General features: G+C 33.2%; 1 protein-coding gene across 2 annotated transcripts in view; it reads left to right on the top strand.

Moving 5' to 3' along the window:
* The first annotated feature begins 231 nt into the window (after positions 1 to 231).
* The window catches only part of LOC145066210 (LEAF RUST 10 DISEASE-RESISTANCE LOCUS RECEPTOR-LIKE PROTEIN KINASE-like 2.1), a 51,089-nt gene continuing 36,202 nt past the window's right edge, over positions 232 to 15,118 (top strand). The window contains exons 1-2 of one of the 2 annotated variants that reach the window (XM_079013421.1): positions 232 to 823; positions 908 to 1,114. In XM_079013421.1, coding sequence (XP_078869547.1) covers positions 301 to 823; positions 908 to 1,114 — 730 coding nt within the window. In that variant the 5' untranslated portion in view covers positions 232 to 300. Of the gene's footprint in view, positions 1,115 to 15,118 lie in introns of both variants that reach the window. The other variant, XM_079013419.1, reaches the window with a different exon arrangement.

Below are 15,118 nucleotides of genomic sequence, written 5' to 3'. Positions count from 1 at the left end.
AAACGAAGCTTATGACTACCATGTTTGCTGAGAGTACATATACTATAATTCACAAAATAAAGTTATTCATGATCATTATACAATTCAAAATATAATATTTTAAGTTAAATGAGTTTTTTTTTTTTTTTTTTTTTTTTTTTTTTTTTTTTTTTTAAACGATGGAGCGTTTTCTTTTTATCTAGTAAAGTTATTATGCGACTACTTTTATTTTGTGTTTTGTCGAACGCCAATTACGTATATGATTTGTTATAAATATAATCCAGTGTTTTTTTTAGTTATTGTTACAACATTCCAATAACCATGTCCGACCTTTTCCACTCTCTTTCACTGTCTCTCCTCCTCTTACCCTTCTTGTTCATTTCCATGGCTGCTCAGTTCAATTATTCAACTTACCCCAGCTGCCCTTCATACAACTGCGGGAACATCAATATCAGCTACCCTTTTTGGAGGATCGGCAGTGAAACCTCCACCCAGTTCTGCGGTTACCCTGGTTTTGGAATCAATTGCTCTAAAGACGGTGATCAACAGGATATTCCAACTATTAATTTGGGAAACGATTCTTACTATATCCAAAATATATTTTACGGTGATCAAATACTGGAATTCCCTTATATACTCTACGAACCAAAGACTATTGTCCTTGTAGACTACGACGTTTCTGCCACCGTCCCGATCGTCGACTGCCCCATGGTGCGCCATAACATTTCAATCGGAACTTTGCCTTTCCTTTTTACGGATCAGAATGTTAACCTACGTGTTCACTTTAATTGTACCGGAGTTCCGCCTTTTGCACATGAAATCCCGTGTCTGAGTTCCGCGAGTAGTAAGTCGTGCGTTAATAAAGTAAACTCCGAGCCAGCGAATTTCAGTTGGGATGAGTACTCATGTGATGACGATGCTGTTGTAGCGACGGTGTTGGATGAACTTGGCCCAGAAAGATTGCTGGGGATAGAGTTCATCGAAGCCTTGAGGGGAGGATTCGAGCTCGCATGGGAGAGAATGGGGAATTGCAAAAAGTGTGAAACTTCCTTTGGGCGGTGCGGTTACAATAGCAATACGACGGAGTTAATGTGTTTTTGCTCCGGCGGCACGACTACTTTGGGTCATTGTGAAGGTACGATTTTTAAGACTACTATCTTCAAGTTAAATATCACATTTGCCCCTCTTTTTAGCAAATTTACAACTATTGGAAAGTTAAAATAGTGAAGGGGTGGCACATTAGAAGTCGTGGATAACTGGTTGCCTTCATAAGTAAAAAAAAAAAAAATAGTTGCTTAGTATAATATTTTTTAAGAAAATTAAATAAATTAACCAATTCGTTTCGACAAAAGTAACTTTTATTTTATTTATTTATTTTTGTAAAATGAACAACTTAATATAAGCTAAGATTTCAGAGCACACTTTGAAATGGGGATAGTCAATAGCCTATTTTAAAAGGTCAATATATAGTTCACATTAAATGATTTTATTATCGTTTCTTTTCGTTTTCATGGTCGTTTATTTATAATTTTATGTTTTCATGGTCGTTTATTTATAATTTTATGTTTATTTGGTTATTTTGTGTTTATGTTTTTATTCTAATTTCAATTAATGGTTGGTTTTATTGTTATTTATAATTATTATAATTAAAATTTTCTTTTTGAAACGAGAAACTATTTCTAACAACGTCTATGTCTCCTAATGAGACTTTATACCATGACCTCTTATTTAAGATGATTATTTCTTACCACTAGGCCTAAGATCATTTTGATAACTTAAATGACAATGTATTTTCCATATGAAACAAAACTTGTATTGCAAAAACAAATAACTTTGGAATGTCATGAAACAAAATATACACTACAAAAAATAATAATTATAAAAATTCAGATGTGTTCAAATAATAATAAATGTGCAAATAGACACTTACTTTTGACATATACTCTATGGAATATTTGCAAATTGCCTTCGATATGAGTTGGTCCAGGTCTTGGTGCAACCATCTATGCTCACGTGATGTGACCAGTGATCAACCTCTCCAAACACCAACATAAGAAAACTTCACAATCACTTTATCGTTAGACTATTGTGGTTAGTCATTGACATTCACAAGGGTGAGTATAAAACTCTTGAGGGGGATTACATCGATTAGTTTAGTACCCCAATAGTTGATAGCCACTAGGAGTTTGTGGATACAGGATCACATATCTATAAATGAAATAAATATTTTGAAAATAGCAGGTAGATAAGTAATTATCGTACATAGTGATAGTGATCATCCGGAAATCCAAAACCCCTAAAAACTAGTGTGTAATCGTTATACTAATGGGGATGTATAGTTGCACAAAAGATCAAAAATAACAAATCATCATGTAACATTTTGTTATAAGTGACTATTACGTACGTAAATGCATATATCATCCAAGTCATACCAATCCTTTACATCCATGTTGAAAGTTTGAAGAAATGTCCATCGAGCATGATATGTCCTTCACTCTAGAAGCATCGAAATCCAGAGCATGATGTGTTGCTGATCAACACATGTAATTAATAGAGTAACATAACTAAATGTTTAGTATGTAATGATAGCATACATATAAAACTACAACACATTTCAACCTACTGTTGTCAAATTCCTCATATTTATCCATCTAAAACTCCATCATCGATTCATATATGAGAAATCGGTGAACAAAAAATAACGAAGCATCATGGTTTAATGTTATCATCTTTACAATCGAATAGTGGTGTGCATACAAATGTGACGTCTTTCCTTTGTATCTAAATCTATACATACTTCAACCATATCGAGAAAAATATGTCGCTTGTTGCATATGCCTATATGCTAATGGTGGCTTTTGGTAATCAGACATGGACGTACACTTAGGTCCTTCATCATGTAGTTTCTCTGGATTAACAATGACACCCTACATAAGGATAAGGTTATCTACAATTTAACATTCAACAATAGAACAATCAATATATATCACATATCTTATTAAATATGTACCTTAAACCTGTGTGACCAACAGTCATCCTTTGACATACCATGGCCATCTATGGAAATCCAATATATACGAGCACTGTGTCGCCTTTAATAAGGTAACCGTTTCATACTATTAAATAATCAATGATGCAATAATCAGTATATGATAAATAAAATTAAAAATGTACCTCTAACCTATGGAATGTGTCATCATCATCTGTGGTAACCTTATTATAGGGTGTATCATACTTCCCTATGAAAGTGTCTACAAGTAGCCCTAATTGTTTTTTCATGCCATATATACGCATGACATGTGCGAGCAACATCCTCTTATATTCTTGAAGTTGTTTTTGCAACTCTAGTATCATTTTATCCTTATTAATAGCGCGTCATGTTTCTGGTGGTGGTTGTGGGACTGATGGATATGAACTTTTGTTATCATCTCATTGTGTCTTCCTTTGTAGCGCTTATAATGAGGTGACCTATGATGTGATGGTATAAAAGATGGTGTCGTGGGAATGGGTGACCGATGTAAATCGTCACATTAAATCAAAACGAAGATATAAGACCACCAGGAAGAACGACTCTTATCTAGCGTCGACTCTATCTTTTCTATAGGGTGATTACCCCTAATATAATTTTAAATTAATTATTAACATGATGATACATAGTGCTGAAAATGGAAAATTTATATACTTGATGCACTGATTATTTTGTAACTGAGTAAGCTTAGACCATGCAATGGCTTGGGGTATCAGATTTGGTTGTCGGGTATGTAACAAAATCTAACTGGAAAAATTCTTTAACTCTATATTTGACAAAATTATGTATCATAGTATTAGAAAAAAAATAAAATTTTAAGAAGATAATATTGCTATAAAAAGCACTACCACCTTAAAGGAAAATAAAAATCCGCTTAGTCTATATGTTAACTTTTGTGGTTTGGATTTTTTACTTTGACAAGATAAAGAAGTTAATGAAGAGTTCCAGTTACTGTGTTTATTTGCAGTACAAGTGTTCCCAAAGTTATCCTGCCCCAAGAATCTCTGCAAAACTAATAAAAAAATACATAATTCCATACATAAAAGGATTAATAATTATATTTAAAAAATAACAAGATGATACCTATGGAATTCATCAAACTTGGGCACCAATCCTAAAAACTCCTCCTTCATAGGCCGTCGAGGCAATCGACCGTTAAAAACCCCGTCCAAGTGATGTAGTGGACACACATGAAATGCATCCTTGTTTGATTAATTACAAAGAGATGTATCAAAAAATGTTTATAACATGTTCACATAGGTCATGTTCATTGATGCCAATAGATTTCTTCGTTAATGTCATGGTGAGGGGAGTGGATTAGAAATATTAAATAAGATCTTCGAATAAGGTGCCAACAACTGTTGAAAGTATTTCAACGTTTGGAGTTTCGTTGGAATTCTTGATGGTGACTGGAGCAAGAGGTGTTATTGAAGCAGGGATTAAGATTGACTTTGTAAGATAAGAGAAGGATGCCATGTAGAAGTTCGCTTAGGGGTTATTGCGAAGATTGCCAAACATTCTTTAAGGAATTGTGAAAATTTTGATACTTCAAAAAACTTAAATTAAAGGAGACGGAGAGATTAGGGTTCCCAATAAGATAAGTTTAATCTCATTCGTTGATTAAGTTGTAGCTGCCCAAGTAGTTAATGAGTACAAAAATGGTGTGATAGCTTTCAAGGGGCTATTTTAAACTATGTGTTGATAATTCAAGAGTCATATCGGTCTATAGCACAACTTCAGTGTTAAATAAAACGTCGTCAGTGGTTGTAGAGATCAGTGGAGAAGAAATGATGTTGCCACTGTCATTGTTAGTGGTTCGTAAGGTGATGAAACTTATCATAGCCACTGATTCTCATTAGTAGTAATGAGATTGGATAACCATCGATAATATATATATATATATATATATATATACTAAACGAAAAAAATAACCCTTTCTAGAAACACAAACCTGACAATATATATATGAGTCAACCATAAACATTGTTATAAGTATTAGCTTACGGGTTATGCTCAAATGATTTAGCGGATCATGAGATATAGGACACTGATGGAATTTAGGTAAACAAACAAAATTAAAACCCTTAAGTTTGCATGTAACCTAAATAGGATCTATGTTTTCTCTATTAAACCTATAACTAAGAACATCAAAAAGAAACCTGGAAAACCTAGGGTATTTTCGAAGTTGACATGAGAGGGTTTTAGAATTACATACCTTTTAGTTGTTATAACAAACAACTAGAATTCCTCTTTGTTGATCTCTTAGACGCAAGCACAACAAGTGTTGTGCCTCTAATGAAATCACACCCAAGCTAGCAAGAGGATAATATAAAAGAGAGGAGAGGGGAGGCAAGATTTCGTCCAAGCCTTAGGAATAAAGGGAGTCACGAAATCAAGGGGATAGGAGGCTCTTTATATAGTTGAGGAAACTTGTTGTCAAAGTTAGGGTTTATGGGATATTCCCTAGATCCCTTTGCTTGGTGACCAAGCGGCCCAATCCCTTATACTAGGACATTGGACAAAATCCCCTAGGCTTTCTCTAAATATTTTCGTCCACCTCATTCCATGAGGTTCTAGAGCCTTCCTTTCTCAACTATCAATAAATAATCAAACAATTCTGTACATTTAATTAATCAAATTAATCCCAAAATTAATTCCAATTAATTTATGATTAATTATTAATTAAATAATATGATTTCTAATTAATATATTATTTTCATAACACATTAATAAACTATTTATTTAATTTATTATTCACATAATAAATTAATTTCTCTCTGTCTCTCTCTCTCTCTCTCTTTATATATATATATATATATATATATATATATATATATATATATATATAATCATACTGTTCAATTACTAGGTTTGAGGGCAACTCAAAAGGACTATGCTACTATCAATTCAAGTATATATGATTTTTAGTTATTGGCTTAGACACCTAATCTAATAGTCTCCCACTTAGATAAGTCTATAACTATAATTGCTAGTATAACTTTTGAATCGATCAGCAAATTGTAGTTTCCAAAAGTTATTGCCGAACTCTGACACGGTCAGTTACGAGCCCTAAGATAAGTGATCATATAATCTTCTGTTCAACTATATATCATTCGGACATGAGACATGGAATATAATCAATCTCATTGTCCAAGACTTTGTTTCCCGATTTCTGATTTGTGATGCTATAGGACTTGTAATCTAACACATCAATTTAGTCCTTGCTGGGCCCAATACTATAAGTCAACACCAAAACTACGAGGAGCCCAAAGATATCAGTTTTCGTGTTAGGGCAAAAGGAACGAATAAACTTTGACTTATATGCTTGCACCATTTACTTATCAGATTATGCATGACAATATGTTTTAGAACATCAAGGTACTAATGCACTTACGTATTATCAATGCACAATCAACTTGTAAACTACAACTCATATATCTCTCTATTTTAAGATTATAAGATATTACCGTCTCAGAATTATTCGTGATAAATTCCATAAAGAAATTCTTTGAGCATAGGTTTATCCAATACATAAATCTTAATTTCAAAGTACTCATGAATATTGTAGAAATACCATTGTTATGTCTAAAACTCTTTAGACAATCTACAATTCAATTCATGACAGTCTTAATTCACTACTTACTTCCAAAAGTATGAGTGACTGTGGAATTTCGAATAATCGAATTATTCCGGAAGTAAAACATGCAAAGTGAAACACAATAATAAATTAATTAACTATGGTCTAAAAACTTATTGAATATAAATAAAACTCTTACTATTTAATCATCATAAGAATTAAGACTTTATTCATTGTATAATGTTTCGAATAATCAACTAACCACTTGAATTAAATAACATCAGTCATGCCATGTTATAAACATGCATACCATGTCTCTCTATGGTCCTTCCTTTGTGAACATATCAACTAGACACTATTGCAAAGATGCTCATTTCACAATTCTAAATTATTGTCACTGTCTAAAATGTATTAGAATTCCAACCTTACATGCACTGACCTCCTATGATGTCGAGGCTTCAAAGTCACAGAGACTGAGCCAACCATATTACAGACATTACAGATTGTCCCATTGGAACTTTGTTACTAGAAAGAATTCAATGATAATGAAGGTTCAAGTTCAAGGTACACTCCTTGAACAATTCTCTTGCAATTAAGTTTCCAACTCACATGTTGATTTAATAATCAACCCTTATTATGGAAACATTTCCATATTCCCATATGATGATCAATTCTAATCAAGAATCATCTTAATCCAGAATCATGTCATTATGGTCCATCCAAATTAATACCATACTTCTAACTATCCACACGCAACCGATCTTTAGTGAACCTCAGAATGTTCTTGACAATTCTTTAACAAATCTAGTCATACAAAAATTCCAATCCTTTTTCCTCTCAATGCTCAAGGCATTTGGAAAAATCAGAATAAGTGAATATTACAACATATGTAATTGATCTTATATCTGAAGCGTATGGGACTCGATTCAGTATATCCGATGTCTATTCAATCTCTTACTATAATATTTTCATATATGGAATTTCCTATGTTGAACTATTTCAACATGGCATTCATATATATCTATGACTAAGTTATATACAATCTAATCCTTTAGATTCGAAAAAAAATTATGAGTGCTCTCTCCCTTATGTCTATCATAGCGAAAAAATTCCCAAACTTTGTGATTTGCAAATTGAGAACTTTGTTCCCTATGAACAATATTGTAAACATGCAATACTAGCATAACAATTATGCTCCCACTAGCTCTGACATGTACCCATAAATCAAATGGACTTCTAGAAATCAATACCCTTGACTTTCTTACTAAAGTACATATTTTTGTTATGCGATGCTTCGATAAGTCTCCAACTAGACTACTTAAGCTTATACACCTTCATTAGATAGAATATGTGTATGTTCAAACCCTTTCATAACTCATAATTATAAGTATGGAAATTTCAAACAATTCCTTTCCATTCCTCACAATTCAAAATATGAAAGGGATGTTGTAATCATATTATGAATTTGAGAATGTAATTAACACATTAATACCCATGTTGATCCTTATCAGATCTTTAAAATCTACTGGCGCAAGTGATTCCTCATAATCATTTTCATGAATTAGAGTGAATCTTTACCACATATATTTCAAGGTGATATGTTCCCATCCATGTGAATCTATCATCTGCAACGTACAATCACAAAATAAAGTTTAGGACATAAACAAATTGGAATTTAACTTTCCATCATGGATTGAACTTTGCATTTCTAAATTTCTTGCCCTCTGGTGGCTCAAGGGCCTACCAATGCTTCCATATTGTTAGCGGCCTACCCATTTTGATCAATGTACTTTTACTGACCAACGAGCTCTTGCTTTTGCAGTTAAATGAAAACATAGAACTCATAAGCATTTCCAACTCAACTGGAAGGTGCATAGAAATAAGAATGGCTCAACCAAACACGATAGGTTATCAATCTCAGGTCGTGTGCTAGTGATAACTAAAATGTTGGTTGTTTGTTGACTCTTAAAATTCTCAAGATCAATACGACTCCTACTAACTTCTTGACATATGATTTTTCTCTCAAGGAACATTCCTTGATGATCTAAAACAAATATTCAAAAGTTTGTGTGGGTCCTCGACAAGAAAACACTTCATAGAATAGGGCTCAGTTTATCCTTTGTTTCTTAGTTAACAAAAACATCATAGCTACAATTCTATATGTAAGAAGAGCATTTTTTACTCCACATATTTTGAGGTGCTTTTCAACCTTCTTAGTTTAAAATGAGTTTCAAGATACGATTCGTAGTTACTAGAGCATGGCTCTACAACTTGATTTGAAACGAAGTATGACTCATCTCTTGATTGAACCATTTCAACAAAATCCGATTCCTCTTCTTAGTCATACAATTTCACTAAGATGTTATTCGAGGATCAATTCTGATATAATTCCCTAATCATTAGGATGATCATAAAACATGATGCTAAAGTACTCTCCTTCCCTTTCACAGATTAGAAAAACTTTTAACTTTCTGCCTAATTGATTATTCTATTCGTTCTGCTATTCTCTGAAGCTTTTAAAAGTATCAGAATTATGCTTAATCTTATAAACACAACCGTATTTACTGAAACATCAGTAATCATGACGAATATAGTTATTGTCCTTTATGGTGGATCTGAATAGTCCATATAAATATGTACTAGATCTATTAGTTCTTCATTTGGCTCACATAAACATGTGATCAATGAATTAGTCATAATTTTCCAATGAACAAAATTCTCATATACTATACAATATAACTTATACAACATCAGGTATCTGTCCTAGTTGGTGATAAGATTTCTTTTCACTTAGTTAATTATGACAATACCACACGCAATATTATAAGAATCCAATCCACAATTAATATTTCTAATATTAAAAATCTAACCAACACTTTCGTAAATGTCATTGCAAGGAAATGTAAATAAAATGAGGCAACCAGATAAACCCAAAATTTCACTTTTATTAAAAGTAAACGAAAAATTGGAACTTGTCCTTACAACGCATAAAATGAAAAACAATGTTTCTGGACATCTCCAAAGAGTAATAGCAATCTATTAAATTATCCTAACAGCTAAGTAGTAGCTCCAAATTCAGATCACGGAGTATCTGATAGAAGTCCATCTCTGATGATCAGATTTAGCTCACTCTTCTTAATCTTCCTTCTTTCTCTTAGATCCTGCAATAATATCAAAATATGATTATCAGATCATGTATTAAGAGTCCATGAATAGGAACTTATTAAAACAATGGAGTTACGTAATGGATGTACCTGAAGTAGAGTTACACAGCTTGGCTTCACTATCTATGAGATCTTTTAGGTACTTTGGGCAGCTTCGAAACCAATGTCCCTTCAATTGTCAATAGAAACATATGGACTCCTTGGGTTTAACACATGGATCTATCCTATAACTAGTTTTCTTTACCATATGATCAAACTACTTGATCTTGGCCGACCCCTTTCCATTGAGATGAGGAATCTTTTATGGACCACCATTGTCATTATTGTCAATGTCCATGAAAACCTTGGAATTAGACCTAATAAGCATTTCTGCTTTAGATGTGCTTTTAAGCATTTCAGCTTCAGCAACAATCAACATTTGGGTCAGATAAATTAGGGTCATGTCGATGTTTATCATAAGAAAGTTCTCAATGAATTGTTCATATGACTTTGTAAGCGAAAGAAGAACAAAATCAATGGCTTGCTCCCATGGGAAAACGACACCCATTCTATCCAACTTGTCAATGTACGATTTCATTTCCATAACATATGCACACATAGAATTTCCATCTAGATGTCTATATGCCAAGAGGGCTTGAGTAGCTTCATACTTTTAAACTTGAGGAAAACATGACGTTGGGAGAGTCACTGGAGGAGGAGGTGGAAGAGTTGAAGAAGCATGATGTCAAGCTCCACCATTTCCCGAAGAGGAGAAAACATTTTAACCTTGATTAGAAAGTGGAAGATCATCTTCAGAAGGAAGAGGAAAACAATTTACAAAAGAATGAGGAAGACCATTATTGTCTTGTCTTGACATCTATAATGGGAGAAAAGAGAATTCAAGTTAGTTAATTTTAATCCTTAATTATTAACCCATAATTTTTTAAATTTAGGCTAAGATCCATATTTTCATTTCGTACTTTGAAGAGGGATGTCGTAATCAACTTCGAATCTATTTTAGGTAGGTAAGGCTTTTACCAATTTTAGTATTATGAAACTCCTAGATCTTTTGAGATTCATTGATTCTTATCAAATGGCATGTTTAATCTTTAATTAATTACCATCACACATTGATGAGACGCTTAACCACACATGCTCCAAAACTCCTAGGGTTTTAGGGTTTTAGGATTGCATAATTAAAATTAAAATATGAAACTCCTAGTTTTTTAAAACCCTAGTATTGTGACTGGGATGTTGTGGATCAAAAAAACAAGATGTGAATAACCATGCAAACCCTCTTGACACCTATGATGTCATTTACCATCTCACATTGATGAGCCGCTTAACCACACATGCTCCATTAGCAATGATAATTTTCAAGATGTCCGTCATATCTCTTTATAGTCCCTTTTAGTGTGCCGATTAACCACACACGCTCCACTAATGACATATAAAGCATGATGTGAGTTTTCATGGATTAGCATACTTTTCACATTTTTCCTAATGTAACTAGATTTGGGATTTAAAAGCTTCTAGTACTTTTAATAGCATTATATTTTTAATGATAATTAGTGTCCTATCAAATCCATTCGGCTAACGACCCTCTTCCATACAAGAGAGTGGTGGGTAAGTATGGATACCCAATGGTGGTCATTGTATAGAGTCGTGGGTAAGAATGGATACCCAATGGCTTCATGAATGAGGCGTACTAGCGATTTGACTGACTTTAGTTATATACATATATTAATAATTATCTTTTAATTTTACATATAGTATAAGGTGTATTTTAAACTTTTCAAAATACTAGGGTTTATATTTTAATTTCAAAATTAATATTTAATTAATTAAATTTAAAATAAATTAATAATGATTTAATTATTAGCATTTACATAAATTAAATCAATTTAGGAATATCTAATTAAACTTGTCAAATAATTTAATCTTAATCATTACCCTCTAATTTTCGAAAATAAGGGTAAAGGATTCCAATTTTATAATGATCCTTTTTAAATGAATTAAACTAACAATTATCAAAATATAGAAACCCTATAAGCCTGCCATTTTCGAAATTACTTGGGGAGGAAAGCTAGGGTTTCAAAATCCTAGTCCTTAATTTCGAAATCCAAGGGGTGGAAGCTAGGGTTTCTAAAACCCTAGCCCTAGTCGAAATTATGGCCTTTTAGGGGTTAATTTCAATAAATCCGGATTGATCTATACTTTTATTATATCTATTCAATAGAAAAAAAACCAAGTGCTCTGATATCACTGATAGAATTTAGGAAACAAACAAAATTAAAACCCTTAAGTTTGCATGGGACCTAAATATGATCTATGTTTTCTCTATTGAACCTATAACAAAGAACATCAAAAAGAAACCTGGAAACCCTAGGTTATTTTTGAAATTAACATGAGAGGGTTTTAGGATTACATACCTTTTGGTTGTTATAACAAACAACTAGAATTACTCTTTGTTGATCTCTTCGAAGGTAGCACCACAAGTGTCGTGCCTCTAATAGAATCGCACCCAAGATAGCAAGAGGATAATATAAAAGAGAGGGGAGGGGAGGCAAGATTTTTTCCAAGCCTTGGGAAGACAAGGAGTCACGAAATTAAGGGGCTAGGAGGCTCCTTATATAGTTGAGGAAACTTGGTGCCAAAGCTAGGGTTTAAGGGATATGACTTAGAACCCTTTGCTTGGTGACCAAGAAGCCCAATCCCTAATACAAGGGCCCTGGACGAAATCTCCTGGGCTTACCCTATAGATTTTCGTCCACCTCATTCCATGAGGTTCTAGAGACTTTCTTTCTCAACTATCATTAAATAACCAAACAGTCCATATACTTTTAATTAATCAAATTTATCACAAAATTAGTTCCAATTAATTTTTGATTAAATATTAATTAAATAATATGATTTCTAATTAATATATTATTTTCATAACACATTAATAAAGCATTTATTTAATTTATTATCCATATAATAAATTAATTTCTCTCTCTCTAAAAATCATCGTGGTCCAATTGCTAGGTTTCAGAGAAACTCAAAAGGACTATGCTACTATCAATTCAAATATATACATATTTTAGTTATGAGCTTAGACACCTAATCCAACATACACATTCGTCACCATGCTTCTAGCGCATTTATTCGTTCATGAAAAAATAAATATGAAAGAGTATTGGTGTCTCACATAAACTATGTTGATAATTAATAGTAAAGATCAATGACATTAGGGAATGTTATGTTTTACATAGACTATGTTTCTGAAAGATAAGATTGTTGACACTTGGGAAATGGATTTTGCTATCTCACAAAAATTATGTTACCAATTGTAAAGATCATTCATATAGAGATTTGAATCTATATAGCATGTTGTTTTAAACTTGAGATATTGAGAATTTGTGCAAGAGAAGGAAAAAATTTGGGTATTAAAAATATGTGATTAAGGATAACGCTAGTTGTTTTGCACCCTTTTCTTTTTGTAATTTTTTCAATGGGAACTAGATAGAATTCTTCTAACTAAACAATAAGCTTTGTTATTGGATAAATTGTTTGAAAAGGGTGGCTAATGATGTTTCAACTGATAAGAGTGACTAATGTTTGGGAGATTTGTGAGAAGAGATCTCATTAGTAACAATCTAGAACTTGAAGGTTCACCATCAATTCAAGTAATATACTATAAGTGAATGGTATTTGGTCATTAGTGGATATTCACATTGATGCTCAATATTTAATGGAATTTAATTTTAAAATGAAAGCACTTACACTGAATGGTTTATTGGAATTCAAAGGGATGTTGAGTTTTGTTTTCAATGATAGAAGGATTTCTTTACCTAAGATGCAATTACCTTTTAGGATTCACTTTTTGTGAGTATTGGAGAATAGGTTGATGGATCATCTATAACAAATGTCATTTTCACAAGGCAAAGCTCATTTTTCATACAATACGTTCTTTAGAAAAATGGAGTTTCAAGTTAGAGATCAAGTGGAGGTCATAAGCAATGATGCGTGATTCAGAGGTTTGTACTCTGCGGCTCGCATCACAGTTACATTTCATGGAAGATATCATGTACCATATGAGACATTGATTAAGAATAACGAATATACAATGGATGAGACTTTACCCATGTAGAAGATTCATTGTTTTCCTTTATCTGTAGAAGTGGATCTTCCTTAGGAGGCTATATAGCAACATTGGCACCATCCGTAATAACCATACAAATAAATTAGCAAACCTCGTGCCCTTCATTAGACTCACCTTTTAGTTCGATTAGTGTAATCCCAGTGTTCACCCCAAATACAACAACAACACCAACCACCACACCACTGAAGATAACCCCATCTCTACCAACAACACATAACCCTGCTCAGACAAATGTGCAGACTGCAGAATGGTTGAACGGACAATCACCCGCAAAAGGAAGGAAAACAAGGCAAGAAAGGTCTGTCACCATAGAAACAACAAGAAGTTCTAGAATGAGAGAGCCAAACATATGCAATAGGTAATCCAAATCAACCCATAAGAACAACAAACTAACTGTGCAAGTCCTATCACCATTGTTACAACAACATTTATGAACAACAACAACATCGTCACAACAAAATGTACAGCCGTAAGTACTAATGCCACCACCATTACCATATGCACAATATCAAGCATTTTGGCTAGCACAGTCCTAGCCAACATACATGCCTCATACCATTTTTGGAAACCAAATGCTGTTACAAATCTAGTGGGTGCCTATGACAACAAATAAAGAAGAACATGTGGAAAGAAACATAAATGTTTAACCATTGACGTGTCCTATGGTCAGATAAATTACCCTCATAAAATGTATAAGGGAATACCAGTTTTCTATAGGAATGAACCTACCTGAAATTTTGAAATACGACGGGTCAAGTGACCCAGATGATCACTTCGGAAATTACAAATGGACAATGGATGCCTATTATTTGGACAAGAGTTATTGGTGAGTCTTTTTTCCAACTACCTTGTCCGGACCACCGAGATTATGGTACAAAAGCTTGCCGGTGGAAAGTATACATGATTTTAACCAGTTGTGAATAGAATTTGTGGGTCACTTCATACATAAAAGAAAGTACACAGCGGATACCCAAGCTATCTTGGGATGTAGGTAGCAAGAAGATGAATCATTGCACGCTTTCTTATACCAATTTAATAAAGTGAATCTCAATGCCTCAGAAGGGACAGACAATATGGTCATTTCCACTTTCACTTATAGATTATGTCAAAGAGTTTTGTTCAAAAAACTAGTTCGCAAGCAGCCCAAGGCAAGGAAAGACATGATGGAAAGGGTCCACCATTTTATGGGGCAAGAAGAGGTAGCATCTGAGAAGATTGAAAGTGATTAGGGAGAAAGGATTTACATC

Source organism: Lactuca serriola, chromosome 8, assembly GCF_051521515.1.
Source record: "Lactuca serriola cultivar US96UC23 chromosome 8, Lser_US96UC23_V15, whole genome shotgun sequence".
NCBI lineage: Eukaryota > Viridiplantae > Streptophyta > Magnoliopsida > Asterales > Asteraceae > Lactuca > Lactuca serriola.
This window is presented reverse-complemented; position numbering and strand designations above follow the sequence as displayed.